This window comes from Drosophila mojavensis, unplaced genomic scaffold (genome assembly GCF_018153725.1).
Source record: "Drosophila mojavensis isolate 15081-1352.22 unplaced genomic scaffold, ASM1815372v1 contig_36, whole genome shotgun sequence".
Classification (NCBI taxonomy): domain Eukaryota; kingdom Metazoa; phylum Arthropoda; class Insecta; order Diptera; family Drosophilidae; genus Drosophila; species Drosophila mojavensis.
Window position 1 is genome coordinate 22,858,861 of NW_025318858.1, and position 21,949 is coordinate 22,880,809.

Sequence of the window (21,949 nt, forward strand, 5' to 3'; positions counted from 1 at the left end):
GCGTGGATGTCGAAGCTTATGGTCAAAACGTTACCGACTGTCAAGATGAAAGCTGCGTGTCTAACGATTTGTTTGCTGGCTGCTGTGCTCACAGCAGAGGTCCATGGGGCTATATATAGTGGGCACTTCAAAAGCGATGGTACGACGTATATATATGATATATATTATAAAATATAAATGTAAATTTCTAAAGCTCATCCGGGCAAGTGTGTGATCGATGACAAAACCATACTTGATGAGGGTCAGAAAATAAATAGGAATTGTGTGAATATCGAATGCTTCAGTGGTGGTGATGCCACATTCGCCAGGTGAGAGAGCTTAACTATTCCGATATATAACCTATATTAATATGTGTATTGAATGCCTGCAGCTGTGGTGCCAAAGGTATACCTGATAACTGCAAATTGGGCGCTAAGAAATATCCAGATGCTGAATATCCCAAGTGCTGCATCGATGTGATCCATTGTCCCGATGGCGATAGAGAATTTTAGTGAGCTAAAATATATTTCTTTTCCCCCATACGCCTACTTGGGGTGTGGCATATTGAAAAGCCTTTATACTTTCCAACAGACAGCCCAACTTCAAATCTATTTATATATATTAGATCACTTAGGCCCTTGGCGGCGTGATCAATCAGGCAAAACTGTATCATCCACAGTTTTATTTTTTCAGTTTTTTTCATGCAAGATCCTTTGTTTCTTAATTGACTGCCTTATAAAAAAATAAATATGCATATTTACATACCAATTAAAAAGTAAACCTAATGAACGTTTGGCGTGTTATAGGGGAAATCAAGCATAAGGAACATTTATCAAAACGTAGTCAAATCGTAATAATTAACGATGTGGTTTCTGCTATTTACCTGTTTACTAAAACCAAGTGAAGGTTATGAACATACATATATATATATGGTTTAACTAATTACATATGTATTTAGTTAAGTATACACCTAATGCAAACACACATAAGGAAATACGGCACCAGGTTCAATTAGTTGCAGTTGAATGCACTCAACACAGTCATCAAATCAATTAGAATTTGTGGCTTAAGTTAAATACCGTGTGTGTGGGTGTGCGTATATTTGTGTTTGTGTATGCGTATGTGTGGGCTGTAAATGTGCCTGCTCTTTACTATTAAAGTTTCAAATAATAATGTTTTCATTCTTTGCTTTATTCCTTCATTTTTATTCATTCATTTCCTTTTTATAAAATTAAGAAAAATTAAAAAAAAAAAAAAAAAAAAAAACAAATTAAATATATTCAGATGCGAATATCTAAAGTTAAAAACTCGTAAGAATGCTCTACATGGGAGTGCTCTTATAGTCGATACCCTACCACCTGAAATAGCAGTTCTATGCTATTTATATCACGTCATACGACCTTACTTATATATATTTTTTTCGCTAATTTTTACACCAAATACACATTCCTCAAATAAAGCCCATCAACTTTTGCAGATGGTTTCTTGAACCCAAATAAAAAAGGCAAATTTAAGAAACAAACTTTTTTTTATTAATACAATTTTTATTTTTGTTAGCTAAATACATTTTAAAAGCAAATTAAACTTTGCCTACGAATTTCGTTGTATTTTTTGTAACATTAAATATTTATAATATATATGATTATTTTTATTACAGCATAAACATTTCTTAATTTTGAAGCAACTAAAAAAATCATTTGATCTACAGTGATTAAAATTTACAATAAATCAAATATATTGAAATATAAACACAAAAATAAATTAAAACATTTTTTCAGCTGTGTGATAGTATAATATGAATTATTTTTGACGCAGGATTTCGACGACTGAGCTGCTGAAAATTCAAATTTTAACATTAACAAAACATGTAACAATAGAAGCATTAAATTCGTATAAATTATTTATGCACTAAATAATCAATATGCAAGAGGACTTATTGTTACAGCATAAATTCTACATAAATGTATATTAATTAAGAATTTCGTTGGGGGAAAATCTATTTTGCTGTTGGTATTGATTTCGGGCAGTGACCTTTAATTGAATTGGAGCTAAAAGCGGCTGTCAAATAATATGCAAAATGAGGTCGAAAATATAGATATGGATGTGGAAATGAAGTGAAACGGTTGAAGGCAGTGCGAAACATTTAACGTGGCGCTCGAGCTTAATTTGGTCAACCAACATGCTAACCACCCTCAGCCACCCTCAACCACACACGCACACACACACCCACAGCAGGCAATTAGTGTTGTGGGTGCGGTTTCAGTTTCAGTTTCAGCTCCACTGCTCTTATCTTTCCGTTCGCAATTGTTGTTGTTGTTGTTGACACAGCTTTTCGCTTATTGTTGTTGATAGCATCGACGGCTCGAGGAGAGAGTATGTGTGAGAGAGAGAGACAGCGAGAGATAGAGAGAGAGGATAGCAGCGTACAGCCATGCGACCCATGTGGACACACAAATCGTGCCAGTCATAACGCTAACCGCTCAATAAATTTGTTTGCTTGCCAAAAGTATGTTACGAAAATAGCTGGGCGCCCATTTGCCCCAGTAACAAACGGACCAGGGTCAAGCTAGCGCCCCAAGCTCGTAAGAAATGTTTTAACAGCCAGCCGGAGCAGTCGACCAGCCAAATTAATAGACTGCCATAAACTGAGCATAAAGCTTCGTAATAAACTTACCGACTTGCCGAGCGCTTTGCAGCCATAAAGTAAGTCGCCATAGGTATGACTTACTAACTAGCTATACATATATAGTATATGTATCTTTATATGTGCCAACTTCTCAATTTATGATGCTAGTTTTATGTCCTCCATGTTCAGTTGATGTGCGCAAAAGCCAAAAATTTGATTTAAATCAAAAAGGCAAGCAACAGTATTTTATGAAATTTCTATTTTCGGCTGAACGTTTTTTTACTTCGTATCCTCCAGGTTGAGTTTATGTGCTTAAAGGGCATACGGCTTAAGGGCATTAAAAATATTTCTGGCATTTTTAGTCTCTATTTTTAGTTATTTGGACACAAAGACAGACGCCGTTAGTCTGCTATCATTTTTTGTTCTCCTTTTATTTTTACTGCTATAATTAAATAAATTGTTTGTATATGGAAAATCCATTTGAGAAGTGAAAATATTGCATCTCTTAGAGCTCTCTCTCAATGCTATAAGTGCGCAACAATAGTTGCAATTGTTCACTTTTACATCTTTATATATCAAATCTGAGTATTGGAATTAATTAAAATTTGTATGCCTGTTTTTAGGCCTTAAATTAAATACATATGTAATATATTGTATAGCTTCTACACAGGAGGTAAAAATGTACATTGGTTAAGTGCAATTTCCGGTTGCTGTCCTTATGCTCTCATTATCGAGAAAGAAATGAGTACATGGGTCTTGAAATTTCTATACCTTCAAATTATAAAGTGTTAAGATTTTTTCAATCCGCCTAATCAGAAAAAAAATGTATATCAGCCATTGTAATTTTAATACTAGAAAGTTGATTTTTTTGTTTTTTCGCGTTGTCAACACAAGTTAAATAATATACGGCGGACATTAGGGGCGTGGAAAATCGGGTAATGCAGTATCTCCTACAGTTTTAGAGCTAGCAACTCAACATTAATGTTAACTTGCTTTATTATGACTTACACAAAAATAAAATTTACACACCGATTGGGAAGGTGGTAAATATAGAAAAAATATGGAAAAAATTTAGAAAAATATAGAAATAGAGCTGGCAATTTTTGAGCCGTGAATGAGTATTCTGCAGTCGGCAACGCCCGACTGAAACGTCTTATGTGCTTTTGCTTGTATTATTTCTATAATTAAAACTATAGCTTACCTGCAATTATTTTGTAATTAATACATGCTAAATTCATATAGGCAGACATTAATTATTAATTAATAATTTAAATTGATGAGCAGTTTTAAACTAAAGAAAACGATGATATTCTCACTATGAAGTTCATGTCATTCATAGTAATATGCAACAACTTGTGTGTCTTCTCAAATATCTGCTCTTATGAATTGCTGTTGTCTGCAGCAATGTGTATATTTATGGTAAAGATGACTGTGTAAAATCGTCGGACGTTTTCGTATTTGCTTTTTGTTTTTGTTTTTGTTTTCGTTTTTGTTTATTTTATTTTTAGATGCTCGACATGTGCTTTGCTGTGCAGTCTCTAGAAGAACAAGCACACAGAATATTGTTTAGTTATAGATATGTAGGCAAAAGCCTTTATTAAGTATTTTAGCTTTACTTGGCTTTAATCAATTCACGTTCACAGCATTTGGGGTAATCGGCATTGGGATTCTTCACATTGCCAAACTGAAAGCCTGGTGGGGGGACCTCAACGCCGCAGCTGTAAAATGTATTACTATTATTATTATTATTTTTATTATTAATTTTCATTTGACTTACGTGTGAATTTCGGCCCAGCTTTCGCTGCCACATATAATACGAGCACAGTCCATTTCGGGATATTTGGCTTGTTCGCCCGAGCTCAAGATGAGATTTTCCGACACATAACACTTGCCGGGATACTTCTCATTCGCGAAGAGGCCACGTAACACAGCGGCTTCAGTGGGCGGCGTCAGGAACAGCGCCGCAGTCAGCAGCAACGTCAACAGAATTCCGCTCACGAAATGATACATCTTGCCGTTTCGCACTCAGAAATCGAACTGATTCAGCTGGTAGAATCGAGACGAATGACAGCCGGCATCGCCTCACTCATATTGTGAGGGTCAAACAGGTTTCAGATGGCGTCACTTTACCATAGTGGGTGTGATTATTTAATAAAGTGGAAAATACTAATTAGTGGTTTATGCTTGATAAATGTGAAATGAATAATGCAGTGAGAAGTTTATGTGAATAACTTACGATATTCTTATATACAAGAATATACGCTTTATTAGCAGCTAAAGGAGAGCTAAATAAAAATTTAAAAAAAAAAAAAAATTCAACAGTATTTACTTTTATTTAAAACTTGTTTTCTAATCTTTTACTTAAAAATATGTTGGTAATTATTTATCATTATTAGTTGTGTATTATTTTAATTTTAATATATATATTTTTAAAATATGGATAATTTTATTTTTATTTTTTGTAATAAAATAAACTTTTGATTTTTTTTGTCTTTTTTATTTTTATTTGATATACAAAGAGATATTTATTACTTAAAAATATGATAATTATTATTCATAATTATTTGTTTAAATATGATAGTTATTATTCATCATCATCATCATCAATAAATATTTTTAAAAATATGATTGACTATCATGAATCTTTAACTATTTAGTTTTTATAACTTTATGATAAATATATACTTCATTTAGAGATATAAAATTATTTTCCATAATTTTCCCTTGGTTTTTCTAAAATTAAGATTGTTTGTATTATTTTATAAAATATTGATTTTCTCTTAAATATTTCAAAATTTTTTATTATATAATATATTTATTTTACATATTTTATAATTTTTTTATTCCACTATGTTTAATTTATAAACACTGTGTTTAATTAATTTTCAAACATTTGGAATTTCCTTATCTGTGTTTATGACATAAATATGATTACAAACCACATTGCTGCTCAACTCAAGCTCTAAACTGTATTAAACTTTATCACTTATTAAATTTAGCTTGCAACGAATCGTTAAATGCAAACAAAAGACCGGAACAGATTGATAAGCGAACAATTTCAACCACACACCATGTTACGCTTGCAGCAGTCGGGGTAGTCCGCCTCCCAGTCCTTGAAACTTGTGTAGCGACAGTTGAGATCTGGACGCATGAAATCGCAGCTGACAGAGCGTAGGAATTAGACAGTTCAAATATATATTTATATAATATATATTTTGATTATTCTTTAGTACATACGTTTCTAGCATGCCCCAGCCATCTCCTATGCAAAAGATCTGTGTGCAGGGCAGCGAATCTAGCTTAACAGACTCCCCAAATTTTAGCAGCACTACGGATGTGCCCATATCCACAACACAACGATCGGGGTACACTATGAGAGGTGTGAAGAATAATATGGAAATAGATGAGGATAAAATGATATGCATATAACATGAGAGTTTTTCGAGGGAGAGAGAGGATAGAATGATAGATAGAATGATATCCAATTGGACTTGAACAGAGTCAAATGAATAGAAGAGATTTTTATTTAACATATCAATCGAGTTTATTATAACTAGAGCATAATAAACTAGTCAAAGTGCTCACCGCTATTTCCATAGTTGTTTAGTGCATTCAAGGCCAAGGTCTGAGTAATGCACTGGAGAAAGATAAGAATGAGTACGGCCTTGACAAGATACATTATTTTGTTTATTGAATATGTAGATGAAACTATATATAATATATATTGGGATACAACTAAAATTTACTGCACAGTTTGCTTAAATGTCGTTTATGAAAATTTCAGTATTACAAATGATTTTACGTTCACAGCAATGCGGATAGGGTTGATCGATGTCGATATAGTTCCCTAATCGACAATGGGGTGGTAATCCAATGACACCACAGCTGCATAAATATAGGTTTTACTGAAGATCAGCTAGCAAATCGAAACTGTAGCCTTACCTTTGGAATATTGCCGTGCCATTGAAGCCGCAGGTAATCCGCCGGCATTCCCCACTGGGATCCTTGATACTAACGCCCTCTTCGATTATTAGGGACGGTTCAATGACGCACTTACCTGGATGTTCTGCATTTAATATGGATATTACTAGCAGATATGCCTTTGCATGTCTATATATATGTACCCACTCTTATCCCGGAATATGCCCACCCATTCAGCAGATTCCACTCTGTGTGTAAAACATGCGACAAATAGAAAGAATATTATTATTTGAACATTCATTTTTTATTAATGTTATTAAATTTATTATTATTATTTTTATTTATTTTTATTATAATGTTTGCAACTATTTTACAATCGATAAATTTATATGTATTAATTTTGATAAGAAATAGTTTGGAGAATATAAAATACTCAAATAATTTTCCCATTTCGAAAGTGTCAGTCGTTTGATAATCAAATAACTGCACTCTAGATTTGGTTAATGAGAGTTGGCTGCAAGCTAAGATAGATTAAATAGATTTGGTGAATATGGAACTAAAGAGAGATTGGGATGATAAATGGAAATCTAAAAACGAATCAGTCAATTAGACTCAGTTTCTCAGAATATGGTATAAGTGAAAAGCAGTTTCATGTGGTGATTGGGATGATAAATGGATATCTAGAAACGAATCAGTCAATTAGACTCAGTTTCTCAGAATATGGTATAAGTGAAAAGCAGTTTCATGAGCTGAGCACATATTCTTTGAGAGCCAAATATGTTGCATAGAGTGGGGCTTACAGACGAGCACGTAACTTAAATGTTATGTGCAATCGGGAAATTGATTTTTTTTGGATGAGTTCCAATAAGATTCCGCAGCAAATAAATGCTAAAGAGACAATTTAATTTTACATTAATTCTCTTGTTTCTGGTAGTCCAAAGTCCTCCTAGATTTTTAAAATCCCAATTCCCAATTCGAGTTTCCTTTTATGGCGAAAATAGGTTTAGTACAACAATTTTTGTATTTTTATTAATTTTAACCAACGACATAGAATTTTTTCTTTTTTTTTTTCTCAAAACAATCTGAAACTGAGCCAAAATAGAAAACAAGATTTAATAATTAGAATCGATTGAATTGCAGTCAACATGGCGTGCACAGCAGTCCGGATAGGGAGCATTTATATCAAAGTAATCACCAAATACGCAGTCCGTGGGCGGATACTCCTTGGGGCAACTGTGCGGCATTAAAAATTACAATAACTAGATTATGGTGAATTGTATAAATGTAGAGGATACTAACGTATAGATCAGGGCCCAACCGTTGCGACCACAATAGACCTCGGCGCATTTGCCAGGATAACGGATAGTCTCATCGCTGTTGATCACAACGAGCTTGCCATTTGGTGAGTGAATAACGCACTTGCCGGGATATTCTGAAAGACATATGCAAATATATTTAATATATATGTATATGTGTTTAACTAATGTCTGGACTAACCCTCATGCTTGAGTATGGCATGATGTGCTTCCGGTTCAGCGGCGTATGCGCTATGCAGCATCAAAGCCAGAGCCAGAATCGAGAGGGCAATCAACGACGACGACATTTTCTGAGTTTTGTTGCTTCCCTTTTTTGATTTTTGTGTGTGTGTGTGTGTGTGTATTTCGAATTGAGAGTGAGCGAAATGGGTGTCTGTGTGTAATTCAGGAAATTTTACTTGGGAGATTCAATTTACTTGTTGTTGTTGTGCATTAACGAAGTGTGTGTGCGTCTGTGTGTCTGTGTGTGTGTGATAAAATTTGTATAGCCTGCTCCGATGCCTGATGCCTGATGCCTGGTGCCTGCTGTCGATTTAGTATGCACATTTTAATTAAAAGCATCAGCAGCTATTGCCGCAGATACATTTATAGATGCAGATGCACAGCTATAGATACATAGATACATTTATCGAATATGTTAATCCCGTTATGTGCAGTGGGTGTGTGCACAGATGTTGTCGTTGTCGTTGTCGTTGACGTTGCCTTTGCATAATTCGATTAAGCAACGTTGACGCCCCCAGTTGCCCCTCGCCCCGCGCACTCTCTCGCTCTCTCCTTTCACTTGACAGCGCCCTCAATGCAAATATTTGTGTGCATGTGTGTGTGTGTGTGTTTTGGATTTTGATTGCTGCTGTTGGCCCGACCTCAGCGCTTCGCTCTCTCACTGTCAGCAATTATTTAGCTACCCAAATGTAGACAAATTAGTGGCCATATAATTGATGCAATTGTGTGTGTATGTATGTGTGTGTGTGTGTTTGTGTGTGTTGCTATTGAGTATTTAGCTGTGTTGAGCCAAGTAAATGTAAATCCATTGCTGATGTTTTTGTTTTAGCTGCCAATGTTGCTGCCCTTGCCCCTCTTTATCTGTCCCTGTCTCTCTCTCTCTCTCTCTCTCTCTCTCCCAGTCACTGCTTTGCCTTGTTTCTCTGGTCTCTTGGAACTTGATTACATTTGGCCATGCTGGCAATTAGGCAGGCGGCCTTCATTGTTTGCCAGCTGAAATTAATTGAATCGAGTGGCCTCAGCTGAGATTCAAATATGCAATTCCCCATTTTCAAGATGGGCAAACGCTTCTTTTTTCCTCTTCTTCGCTCTAGCCACATTGTTTCACACTATTTGCTTGAAACAAATGGTACTTTCATTAACAAAGGAAATAACACAAGGAAATTAGGAAAAAACACAGCTAGGTGTATGTGCGGGAATCTCACATAGTTAAGCAAAATATGTACATACATATATGTATTTTATTTTTTAATATTATCGAAAACAATTTTATATACATTATATGAAATATTCGTATGTGTATAACAGTGTAAAAAGCGAGTAACAAAATTGTGTAAAAAAATACAGGAAATTAAAAATACAAAAGAAAAGAATAAAAATAAAAAATAAAAAATAAAAATAACTAAAAAATACTTTACTAACTAAATGCACTGTATTAATATTCTAAAATATTTATATATACATACTATATATTAGTAATATATTTTTTTAATTGGAATGCCTCAATCAAGTTAATAAAAATTGTATGAGAAACCTATAAAAATCTCATATTAAGAATTTTTGTCTATATTTCATTACTTCATAAAAATTTCACCTCAATCGAATTCAATCAATATAACATTTAATTGTTTTGTTTTTTAGTTAATGGATCGATTTTTATAGAATTCAATTTAAAAATTGTGCTGAAGCAACAAATATTAAACGATTAAATCAAAACAAATAAACCCAAATATATATATAAATTTAGTTACATATATACATATATGTATGTTCAATCTTATGGTATATATATTTAGTCTCGGGGCTGTTGTATAATGTGGGCAATAGCCATAAGTTTTTGGGGCTGCCAATGGAGGGGCACAAATTGTAGCTGGATCGATACGCAAGGGGCGCAGATGCCTAGATATAAGCATATAAACAAAATTCTATTCGATTTGCATATATAAGCAATCAACACGTGAACGCAGCATAAATAACAAATTGCCATGCACATGGACAACGCGGGAGGGACTGTATGCGAGGGTGGCGGCGGGTTTGGGATTTCGGTTAAGGGTCAACCAACAGCCAACGGTCAATGGCAACAGTTTTTTTTTCTCTTCCTCTTTTTGGCTTCAAATGAATATCTTGTGGGCGTGACAGGCCGACCGTGCAAACAGCATGGTTCCCAGGTGAATCAGATACATGTATACACACATATATATATTCGATATATACATATGTATATAAGCTTTTAGCTGCCTTGCTGCCCGGGGCCTGTTGCTGTCTCGCTTGCTCTGCGTTCTCACATAAAATACACATAATTGTAATTTCAATGATATTAGAGTTCATATCAAAGCGAATGAGAGACAAGCGAAATGTTTTTTTTTTTTTTTATTGCCATTTGTGTGTGTGTGTAAGTTTTTTTTAGTAGTTGACCAACGGCGGAGCTGAAGTATCATCTTTTTCGGTTTTTTGGTTGTTTATTTTTTACATTATATACGGCGACGCTTTTAATTTTAGTGACGCCAGAGCTGAGCCCAAAGGCATTTTAGGCTCATATGAACATACTCTTATGAATGTGAGTGGCTGTTGGCCTGTTTCACGTGTGTGTTTTTTGCGGACGATTTAAATTGTAATGTAAATATTTATAATAATATAAATATTAAATATTATAATAATATAAATATTTACATTACAATTTAAATCGTCCGCAAAGTTTTTATTTTAATGTAATCGAAACACGTTTTTATTTCTTTAATATCCAAAACTGTGGTTCCAAAAATATTTAACTTTAATTATTGTAATTAAAGCTTAATCAGAATATGTATGATTTTATTTGTATTTACAAAAGCTTTTTAAATTCATTTAAAATAATTTCAATTTATTTGAAGGAAAAAAACCTTATGGAGATATAAATAAAGCTATGCGAATTGTGTTGCAAATTTATTTGCATTACGTATACGTAATATACAATGAAAATTACGAATGCTCAATAACAACAATGCAATATACATAAATGCTTTTAGCATTCGTTTTCACTTTTTATTTTTTATTATTTGTTTTTCTTATATTCGCATTGCATTTATAAAATATGCAACAAGAATTTGCTTCTTCAAATAGTTGATAGACCGAAAAATAAACGAATGCCAATAAGAAACAATAACAACAGCAGCACAATAAAGTGCAGTAAACAAAATTTCTTTCGACCCAATGATTTTTATGCTACATAGCACATATGGCGAGAGGGAGAACGAGCAGATGAAACGTAAGCAAAAATCCAATAAGTGAGCTGCACGGTGCAGGCGCTGCTCTCCCACTCTCACTCTCACTCTCATTCTCAGGCTCTCCCTCTATCTCTCCCCCTCTAGCTGCCTAGCTAAACTACTTGCTCGCTATCTTTCCAGCCTGCTCTGTCAGCTTTGTTAGGCCGCTTTCTCAGTTGCTTCTAGTGCACTCAAAGTAACGGTACTGTCAGAGACAGCAGCAGCAACAGCAGCAACCACCTCCCGTTGACCTTCAAATACACAAATTGAGTCAAAGATTGTTGTTGTTGCGGCTCTTCTCTGTTGTCGTTGTTTGCTTTTATTTACAGTTGTTGTTGTCGTCATTGTTGTTGCCGCTGCTGCTAATTTCTAGCCTTATGACAGCGCCGCGTACTGAGGTATTAAAATTTGTTTTTGGCAAAATGCACATTTGCTCAATTTTCAACAAGTTTTTTTCCTTTCATTCCTTCTCTGTGTAGTTTGGGCTTCTGTTTTCTATCAGTTACAACAACAATTGCAACAACATTTTCAATGGCAACAAATGCAATTGGAATGCACGTGGTCTTGATTTCATTTGTTGCTTGTGTTTGCAATTGTTACACAAATATACTTAATTTACTAAATGTATAGCAAAATTTGAGATTTTTGAGATACAATATGCAACAAAATTATTTTCAATCAATTAGAAATGGACTTAAATCACAAATACACATCAACAGGGGTACAAAGCGATTGAAATCCAATTAGTTCTAATTAGCATTTTACCACCAAGTAATGCCTAAAGCAAGCCAATTAGTCAAAGTAGTAAATTAATTTAAATTCGTATCAAAACAAATTGAATTGAAATATTGAAAACAATGTATATTTTGCTGGTCATGATTAATTAGGAAAATTTTGAGAATTTCACAAATTTATGGAATATACATTAAGCTCTTTGAAGCCTGTAAATAATATAAATTTTATTTATTATAAGTAAAATTTAAATGATGAGCAAATCGAAATTTGAAATATATTCCTTACGAACCTAAGCGTAATTTTTTCCGTCATTTCATTTTTTATTACACTCTTGATTTTTATAAAATCCTTATATTAATTAATCCATGTACTTTTCTTGCTTTCTATTGCAGGTGAGACTAAAATTATTCAACAATTTTGGGCAAGTATTAAAAAATTTAAAATAAGAATAATATAAATATATAAATAGATAATGGCAAAGTTAAATATCCAATAAGAAATACATTAATGAAGCTAATTTTCATATTATTTTTAATTTTTTATTTATTTGTTATTTTATTTTTATCTTAAATTAGAGTACATAGTTAAATATTGATATATAATATAATTTGTATTCCTGTTAAATTTTTTAATTGCTTTTTATTTGAATACTTTCTTATTAAATATATACTAAATATCAAAGCTATATATATCTGAAGTTCTTATAACAGAATTTTCATATTTTCTTACAATTTAAAAAAATTAATTTTTTTTTTATATTTGTATTTATTTTTGTTGTTACAATGGGAGCGAGCAGCTTATAAATGTATATGGCCCAAGGCAGGCAAAGAAATCCGCATTAAACAAGACCACGCGCTTATCCTTGGCATTTAAAGGTGCGCAATGTTTGATATTGTTGTTGTTACTGTTGTTCTCATTTGTTGTAGTTGTTATTTGTTGTTTGTTGTTTGCCGTTATTGTTGTTGTTGTTGTTGGTTGGTTGGTAGGAAAACCGCGCTTCTTGAATTATTTAAGACCCAAGTGCGCACAACCGCATCGGTCCCGCCCCGGCCCGCATCCATATGCCAGCCAGACGCCATCAAGGTACAAGGATGAAGACTGAGTGATAAAAGTGGCCGCAATGTAGCATACTTTAAAGCGTCGACAACGGCACCAGGCCGTAGTAGAGGTCATGGCAGTGGCAGTAGCAGTGGCAGCGGCAGCTTGATTATGTCTCAAGTCACTCCACGTAGCCACAAAAAAGAAATTAATTAATTTTTAAGCGTAATTAAATGCAAAACAGCACTTGGGCTCTCGCCAGGCCCGGGACGAGGCGCAGACCCAGGCCCTGGCTCAAGCCCAGTTGGGCATCTCAGGCTGGCAGCGCCGGCAAGGACCTCTCGCAGTTCGCGCTTTGTTTGCGCGCGTCCATGAAGGCAAGGCTATGCAGCAAGGACGCCAAAGAAAGCCTATAACAAAATAAAAAAATAAAAAAATAAAAATCAAAAGAAAGCCCAAAACAGGCAACCAGAAAAAACCACAATAAACAGCAAATAAGTTTAGGGCCAAGTTTTTAATTTTTGAATTGAAACTCGGGCGCTGAGAATTATAGAATGTATATACATACATATATACTTATATACATGTATATATTTATTGCTAAAAACTCCTTAGACATGCCTAACCACTCGAGCGCTACTAATGGGCTTCAATTTTGTTTTCAGCTTTTGTTTTGTTTGCTTTTCGGGCTCTGCACCAACAACAACAACAGCAAAAAAAAGGCTCAAAAGTCGAGTTGACAATTTCCAGGCGAATACACACGCACAGATACATAGACAGCTGGTTGACTGTGTGTGTGTGTGTGTGCCATTGACTTTGGCCAATCAACGCACAGGCAGCAGCGTTAGCATTGGCCAATTCCAATGTCGATTCCAATGTCCAAAATACCAAATCAGCAGCAACAAACGAGCCAAGAAAGTAAAAGAAAATGTAGTTAGCCGATCGTGAGTTACCCTATAGAGAAGGAGCTAGCAAAATAATATATCGAAAGAGACAGTTATGAAAAAGTTGAACAGCAAAGATAAAATTATAATTTCAGTGTTTATATAGTTAAGTTAAGTTAAGTTAAGTTAAGTAGGTTACTGATTGGTAAATACTATTTACTAAATAGTATTGGGAAATGTTTTTAAGTTTAACAGTGCTGAAAAACGTTAAGAAATTTGAAAAAAATACTTTGGGAATTTTATATATATTATATATTCTTTATATTCAATACACCTTTCAACCTATGCACCCTCTCATTCACTTGCCCAACTAGAGTATTGTAAACTTTTCTCAGATTTGTGTTCAATTTTTTATGGCTTTCGTTTCGTTGGCTGTCCGCTTGTTTTTCTGGTCAATTTCACTTTTATGCTTTGCAGTCAACAGCCAAAACTGCCTCTTGCTGCTATACGAATACGCATACACTAACCATATACCATATGCATCTATATATATATATATACACATATATATATATATATATATATATATATATATATATATATATATATATACATATATATAGAAGATATATAGTACTCGTCCGTTTGTATATCTAGACAATATTTACGTGTTGGTTATTTTTAGGCGCGTGTACACAAAAACAATTACGTCGACGCCAACATCGACGTCGACGACGACGACGTTTTAATTGCGCGCCTGTTCATGAATATTTAGCGTTCGATTTGCGATTCCAGCGGACGTTCGAAAAACCCCAAAGATTAGGTAGAGCAAACAATTTAAATAATTGGACAGACTAAACTCTAGTTAACAATGCGTTAAAGACTTTACAGAAAAGTTGAGATACACTTTTTAATTGAAGTGCTTTAAGTTCGATTTTGTGGCATCTTAAATTTCTGCTATGCAAATGGAGCTATAGATACTACTTCTTACTGTACTTATATGTATCTTTAAGAGATTTGTTAGGAACTAAGATACAGTGTGTAACTTTGCCTAATTTCATCTTGCTGCAAGTATAATACCATAACAACACAGTTAGATTATATTATATAGATTAATTATATATGTATGTTATATCAAATAGATACCTCGTTGAGATAAGCTGAGTCTTATTATTATTAGATATATTTTCATCTGATATAAGTATATCTTTGATAGCTGCATTTAACTATGGATATGTAGCCTATTTCGTTTCAACAGTTTTGATAGTTTATTATGTTTTACGGCTCAGCTGATGTAACATGATATTTTATAGATATCTGGATTAGAAATTAGCATCTTTGAGATACAATTTGTATACGATTCGCTTTGACCCTTCCTTGGATAGTATTTGTAGCTATATGGATATTAAATTCTATTAAATTCTATAAGAAAAAAAACTATTTAAATTCATTCTTCATCTCTAGTCGAATTCAGCTTTAAAGTTAGCTTGTAATAATGTTTTCATGGCTATATTTGGCCTATGGCTTTGACAACTATTTGTGGGGCAAATAGAATTGAGCATTGAACTGGCTGGCGCACGCTGAATGCTGAATGTTGAATGCTGAATGTTGAATGCTGAATGTTGAATTGTTTGGCTGGCGCAACACATTCGTTTGCAATCAATAAACATCGCGTATACGCAATGTGTGCCAACTGGCTGCAAAGACGCAGCCGCAGGCACACAAACAGTGGCGCAATTCATAAATTTTGAGCAAAGAACAGGCCAGACACATTGCCCGGGACGGTAGCACCTGTCCTGCCACTCACACCTCGCACATGTTGAACGCATTTTCTTTTCTTTTTTTTTTTTTTTTTTCAGAAAAGAGAAAAAAATTGGATCAATATTTTCACAGCAGCAGCAGCAGCCCAAGACGTTGACGTGGCAGGCTGTGTGTGTCCTTGCAAGGACAATTGTGTGTGCCATTGTTGTTAGACGTCGCGTGTAAACTGTGAGTGTGTATGCTGGTGTGTGAGCGTGTGAGTGTGTGTCCATGTCACAGTTTTGCAGTTTTGCTGATCTTTCTGGGCATACTTTTTTCTCTTAATTTCTCTGTTTCTTTTTGCGCCCAACTTGACCCTAGCTAAGCAGGCAGCATAAAGTCCTGCACTGCCAGCACTCAAGTGGCAATTAGCTTGGCTTGCGACCAGCCGAACACTCAGCCCCAGCCATGCCCCAAACGCCAAGTTTTCCTGCGAAAATTAATGCGCCAAATCGTACGCTATTTACCTTGAAAATGGGCAAGCAGAAAAAATAACAACAAAATATCAACAAATTGCGGCCAATGGCAGAATTGTTTAAACCCAAAAACCGAAAGGCCATAACAAACTGTAAACTGTTTACAAATCGAACCGAAAACTAATTGCGTTTAAATTACAAAAAAAAAAAGTATTTAAGAATTGAGAGGAGCATATTAGTTGTGCGGGAAAGTGATAGACAGGTGATAGATCGATTGAAATTTATAGTATTGTTTATTTAATCGTATATAAATGGCTTGAATATTTGAAGTTGCAGACAATAGGAGGCGTGGCAAGAATTACAGTAATACAGTCTTTTCTCACCTGTAGATTTGAAAACCTGATTTCCTAAAAGATGGTATTCAATTGGTATTTGTCCAAATTAAAGGAAAATCATTATATAAAATAAAAATAAAACTATCGGGAGCGAGTATGAATCGGTCAGTACCATACGTTTACTTCATTCTTACATTCCTGGTTTCACAAAGATCCAGCTGCTAAATTATAGAGTTCTAAAGATACAAACGCAAATTTTCGGTATGCGCCCATTGGAGGTAATCTCTAAATTTCCTTGAAACTGCTATAAGATACCAATAGTCAATATTCAAGCATTATTAGTCAGTCAGTAGCATGCTTTGACTACTTTAGAGTCTTTCGCTTTCTGCGATTCGCATCGATCAAGAAACCGAAATATCTGTATATATAGATTACGTACAAAATTTACACCTGCTTATTCACAGTTGCTAATCAAACTCGAGCGCGTATTAGGCAGTCAGTTGCAGATGTTTACAGCATTTTTACACGTTTTTGTTTTGTTTAAATTTTCCACCAAATTTTTTCGAACACAACAATTTACTATAAAATTGCCAGCTAGCAAAGAATTTGCTGCCGCTGCTCAATTTTCCAACAAATTGATGATGTGATGTGTCTGTTGCGGATGTTGATGTTGCCTGGGGAAGGGGGCCGGGCCAACGAGTGGCTCGCCAGCCGCCTAAAAGCAGACTGCCATTTGGCCAACTCAAATTCAAATGAACTTGGGGCAGTTGGGCAGTTGGAAAAGCGACCACAGTGCCTGGCGAAAAATTGCCTCGGCTTTGATTAATTAACTTAAAACAGCTATTGACATAAGCCTGCATACAAACAAACACACATACACACACATAGATAGAGCGCATGCCAATGGCATAAATTTAATTGAATTGTGTGGCGTGTGCCGCGTGTCATGTGGCATGTGGCATGACCTGCATTTGACGCACGCTGCCTTTTGCATGGCCGTTAATGAGGTGCGGCAGATAAGCTACAGGCAAATATATATACGTTAAATATATACATAAATAGAGATGTATATATCTATGTACGTGTGTCTATATTTAGACATTGTTTAGACTGCAAATAGATAAAATTTTGATTTGGTATGTGGGTAAATATTTTATTTAGCATGAATGAATTTTATAGATATTATAGATTACGAGAATTTTATATATCAGTTGTTAATTAATTTTGTATAGAAAAATACAAATGTGTATATACAAATTCTCTATGCAGCATTTTATATTCAAATGCCTAATGATTTTTAATTTTGTTTGATTATTAAAGTAAAACTTGGTAAAATTATTTTTGTATTTATTAACCTATGAAATAAACTAATTTCAATGCATTATTTTATTTTGACTTTTAATAACAGTTCAAATGTGAATATTTTGAAAATATCAAATTTCCCTCAATTTCAATTCAATTTAAAAATTTCATAAAAAGATAATTTAATAAAAATAAATAAATAAAAAAAAAAAAAAACAAATATATATTTTTGTTATATATTATATATATATATATATATATATATATATTATTTATTTATAAGACTTTATAAACAGACCTCGCATACACCTCATTTGCAAGCGAACTCAACTGCCTTTGAACCCGAATTTAAATTGGATTAAAACTTTTTTTATGGCACATTTAAAAATCGCGTTTCTCGCAAAGAAAATCCAGATTTTCACCCATGCCACATTTAAGCCTACGATTTATGCGTAACATTAACATTCAAGTGCTCCCCCCTCCTCCCTGCAAAAATTAAACTAGATTATGCGACGCTTAACATACAAAATTTCAACGGCAATTTTGTGGGCTCAACTGCTGTGTTTATTTTTTTCATTTTTGTTTTTCTTTGCTTTTTTTTTTAGTATGCTACACGCGCCATTAATAATAATATTTAATTTACTGGCAGACGCGGCGTATGCGCAACGTGTGCCGTGTGCTTCACCTTTATGCAGAGCAGTTAAATGTTTAATGAATTTCGAGTACGCCACTCGGCTCGCTTTTCATGTTATGAGGAGCTTTATTAACTGACAGACAAACTGGTCTCGAGAAAGGAGGCAAGAGCAATAGACGAAACTGAAGCCCAACCAAATTAGGTTAACAGCCTCGACATATAGAAATTTCGGGAATATTATGGAAATCTTAAATACAATTTTGAGTTCACTTCAGCTGCTGTTTTTATAGACAAAGCGTTGGCTATCTGTGAATCAATAAAACTTTTCATTTCTTCGCTTTGACTATCTATCAATCGAAATGAGGTGAATATTTATGAACAGCTTCTGAGGTTGGGGCACTTTCTTCAAACTTTGACAAAGTTTAGTTTCATTTATTGCCAAAGTTTTCGCTTATCGTCCAATGAAAACTGTTCTTCGACTTGAGCGGTAATTCGGGCCACTGACTAATTTTGTAGTTGTTTCGATTTTCCGACTATCGAAAATGGGAGCAACAGTTTCCGGCGCTCCATGTCAACGACATCGACACAATTATACTAAATTTCCGTGCGGAAATGTAGCGCACCTTGCTACCAAAATACATTTTTGAATATCTGTCAGCCCCAGCAAACCACGCCCCATTGCCATGCACACAGCCCAGCAGCCTCGCGCCCTTCGTTTCTTGCTGGCTGGCAAAAGTTCAATTTCGCATTCAATTTGCCATTTCCACAGAGGCTGTACAGAAAATTGCCAAAATCCCAAAAAAAAAAGATGTGAGTATTCAAACAATTTGAGTCTGGTACGAATGAATGTGCTCATGAATGTTGCGTGTGTATGTGTGTGTGTGAGTACTGATGTGTGTTTGCGCTTTTATCGCCATCGACTTTGACTTTGTTGCCGCTGACGTTGCCTGCGGCTCGCACTCACACATGGATATAGACAGTTTAACGATAACACGCATACACTCTCACACACACACACACGCAGTCACGCTTCGGTTGCAGCGACAACGGCAACGTGTCGAGCATAAGTAATGTTTATTTTATTTTATTTTTGCGATGTAAAACATGGCAAAAAAAAAATGAAGTAAAGTAAAGACTCCAGCCCCGCCCCCAAATCCGCAATACACTCACGCAAATTGTCAAAATTTGTTCGGCACAGTGGCACAATTTGAGGCATTAAATGGGATATAAATGCTAATAAATTGGTCGATAAAAAAGTTTTCCAAAACGAAAAAACAACAGCAAATTGTTCGGCGTTTTGCAACTCCATTTGATTGCGTGGAGACTGAATGTCGAATATGGTGGAAATGACAGAAGGAATTATATGCATATTGCAATCCATATATCAAAAATGTGTTCAGAAAATATATTTTTATAGCAAACGTTTTGAAATAAAAAAGTGTCTTTATACTAGTGATGGCAGCTAGGCAAATTATGCAAGTTGCCAAAGTGATGCAAAATTATCGATATTTTTGATTAGAGTGGTTTTTTGGAATATCGTATTTCTTAGTATCGATACTATCGAAGTTACGATGCAAGCAGAAACGCAAATTCCTTTATCTTTTTTGATGTCCTTCGCTTCCCATGCACTACCACTGTGCGTAGGCCATGCTGACCTTTATCCGTATATTGATTGCTGTTGCTTATAGTATTGAGCTGCATTCAGTTTTACAAAATTGACACCGTAGACATCTTCGACAGCAACACGATACAAAAGAAAAGAAAAAATTGAATTACGGATTGTGGATGGGGCCAACAAAAAATGATTGTTTGTTGAGTAATTACATTGTAGCTATTGTTGTTGTTGTTGTTGTTGTAGTTGCTCTTGGCCAATTTAATTTTGTGGGCGTCTGACAGGGCGCAACAAGACAAACTGTGCCCCAAATGATCTGTTCGACACGTACAATAACCGGATATGTGTGTGCCTGTGTGTGAGAATGCCATGCAGCTGCCGGGCTCGAAATCGAATCAATAAGAGCTCCTCGAATATATATAAATATGTCTGCAACTGCTGCAAGTGAAGGTGACCGCATCTGTTGCTATTTTCACCACACAATGCGATTTAAAATGAATTCACACTGCAGACAGAGAACGTAATGAGAATAATGATAATAAATGCAGTCAGCTACACGAATTCGTGAGAAGACATCACTCATACGACACGTGCAGCGTGTCTGCCGCAAGTGCTTCGCTCCAACAGCTTGACATCTTTTAATTAAAATATGTTAATGTTGCTGCCAGTCTATGCATATAGTCGCAAGACTGTTGCGGAATTCTCGCCCAAAGCTTATTTTAAAATGCTCAGCAAAATTTTGCCAGTAAATGTCAAATGGCCTTGCTGCTGCTGCGTCAGTTAAGGTCGCACCGCAGTGCAACAGGCGAATTTGACATTTACATGAATGTAAACAGCTGCAGCAGCTGCAGCAGCAGCAACAAAAAGGGCAATAGCTGTTGGGAAAATAGTTAAAAACACAGCTATATTAAATTAAATATTTATCTATTTCTGTTTGATGTTTTTTATAAATATTAAATCAATTGTGGATTAAATAGACCTCCTTGGGCGATATTTATCGTTTTAAATAAAAGCAATTTGATACAGTTTTACTCGATTTGACACGACGGATCTGGTGCGCTTCTATCAAGTTAAGTTTAGATTAGACTAATATAAAGTTCAAAGCCTCAAGTCTAAGTTTAAATATTTGCCACTGTATTATTTCGCTTTACCATCTACATTTAATGTGATTACATCCGACTCTTCTCTTATTTGAAACTTGTTTGCAACACTCATCATAATATTTGTATAATTCGCTACTTGAGTCGTTGCACTGCTCAACGTACTGAATAATTCGATGTTGGTATTATACATGAGTATATATACATATAGATATAAATATATATATATAAATGTATTACAAGCAAAAGTTGAGAACTCGAGTAAAAGACTGCCTGGAGAGTTTAGCTGCTTTCGAATCCGGTTGATGAAGTCAGTTTACGAGCAGCTTACACACACACGCGTGCACACGCCCACACACGCACACTCACGCATACATAGAGACAAACATTTGCCAATGATTTGCCAGGTCACGCTCCATTTATTGGCAGATGGGGTGAAAGAGAAGAAAGGATGCAAGCAGCTCCCAAAAGTATGCAATGAGAAATTGCAACAGTGTAAAACGCAGAAGAAGAAGAAGCAGAAGAAGGCAACACCAATCGAGCGTTAAAGCCACAGATGCATTCAGACAATCAGTGCTATTGTGTATATATGTATGTGTGTGTCTGTGTGTCGGTGTGCCTGTGTGTGTGCACACAAATCAAATTATCTGATCTGATGGCCGTGTAAAAATAGCAGCAGCCAGACTCTTCTTACCTTCCATGTTTGCGAGTGACACACATACACACTCACACATTCAGTCGCTCGATATAAATCAGAAGAGAAAAATAAACTTGCGCGCAATTAAAG

The 21,949-nt window shown here is 35.0% G+C and overlaps 6 protein-coding genes across 7 annotated transcripts in view; 2 read left to right on the top strand and 4 right to left on the bottom strand.

Moving 5' to 3' along the window:
• The window catches only part of LOC6577572 (flocculation protein FLO11), a 50,089-nt gene that overhangs the window by 6,571 nt on the left and 21,569 nt on the right, over window positions 1–21,949 (top strand). The gene's annotated exons all lie outside the window — the stretch shown is intronic.
• Window positions 9–1,160, top strand: LOC116803854. The gene is made up of 3 exons (XM_032728757.2): window positions 9–139; window positions 194–308; window positions 371–1,160. Exons 1-3 carry the CDS (start codon window positions 19–21, stop codon window positions 489–491), a joined length of 357 nt encoding a protein of 118 aa, XP_032584648.1. The 5' UTR covers window positions 9–18; the 3' UTR covers window positions 492–1,160.
• Window positions 4,063–4,683, bottom strand: LOC6577569. 2 transcript variants are annotated; one of them, XM_015165742.3, is made up of 3 exons: window positions 4,383–4,683; window positions 4,222–4,323; window positions 4,063–4,143 (listed from the first exon to the last, which is right to left on the bottom strand). In XM_015165742.3, the coding sequence occupies exons 1-3, from the start codon at window positions 4,613–4,615 to the stop codon at window positions 4,110–4,112; spliced, it is 369 nt and encodes a 122-aa protein (XP_015021228.1). In that variant the 5' UTR covers window positions 4,616–4,683; the 3' UTR covers window positions 4,063–4,109. The 2 variants fall into 2 exon arrangements, with proteins under 2 accessions (XP_015021228.1, XP_002003524.1); XM_002003488.4 differs by having other exon boundaries at window positions 4,063–4,323; window positions 4,383–4,682.
• LOC6577570 lies at window positions 5,431–6,284 on the bottom strand. Its single transcript, XM_002003489.4, has 3 exons — window positions 6,191–6,284; window positions 5,843–5,975; window positions 5,431–5,766 (listed from the first exon to the last, which is right to left on the bottom strand). Exons 1-3 carry the CDS (start codon window positions 6,282–6,284, stop codon window positions 5,664–5,666), a joined length of 330 nt encoding a protein of 109 aa, XP_002003525.1. The 3' UTR covers window positions 5,431–5,663.
• On the bottom strand, window positions 6,271–6,940 carry LOC26528371. Its single transcript, XM_015165743.3, has 3 exons — window positions 6,734–6,940; window positions 6,548–6,671; window positions 6,271–6,490 (listed from the first exon to the last, which is right to left on the bottom strand). The coding sequence occupies exons 1-3, from the start codon at window positions 6,825–6,827 to the stop codon at window positions 6,364–6,366; spliced, it is 345 nt and encodes a 114-aa protein (XP_015021229.1). The 5' UTR covers window positions 6,828–6,940; the 3' UTR covers window positions 6,271–6,363.
• On the bottom strand, window positions 7,500–8,313 carry LOC6577571. Its single transcript, XM_002003490.4, has 3 exons — window positions 8,024–8,313; window positions 7,826–7,958; window positions 7,500–7,759 (listed from the first exon to the last, which is right to left on the bottom strand). The coding sequence occupies exons 1-3, from the start codon at window positions 8,127–8,129 to the stop codon at window positions 7,639–7,641; spliced, it is 360 nt and encodes a 119-aa protein (XP_002003526.2). The 5' UTR covers window positions 8,130–8,313; the 3' UTR covers window positions 7,500–7,638.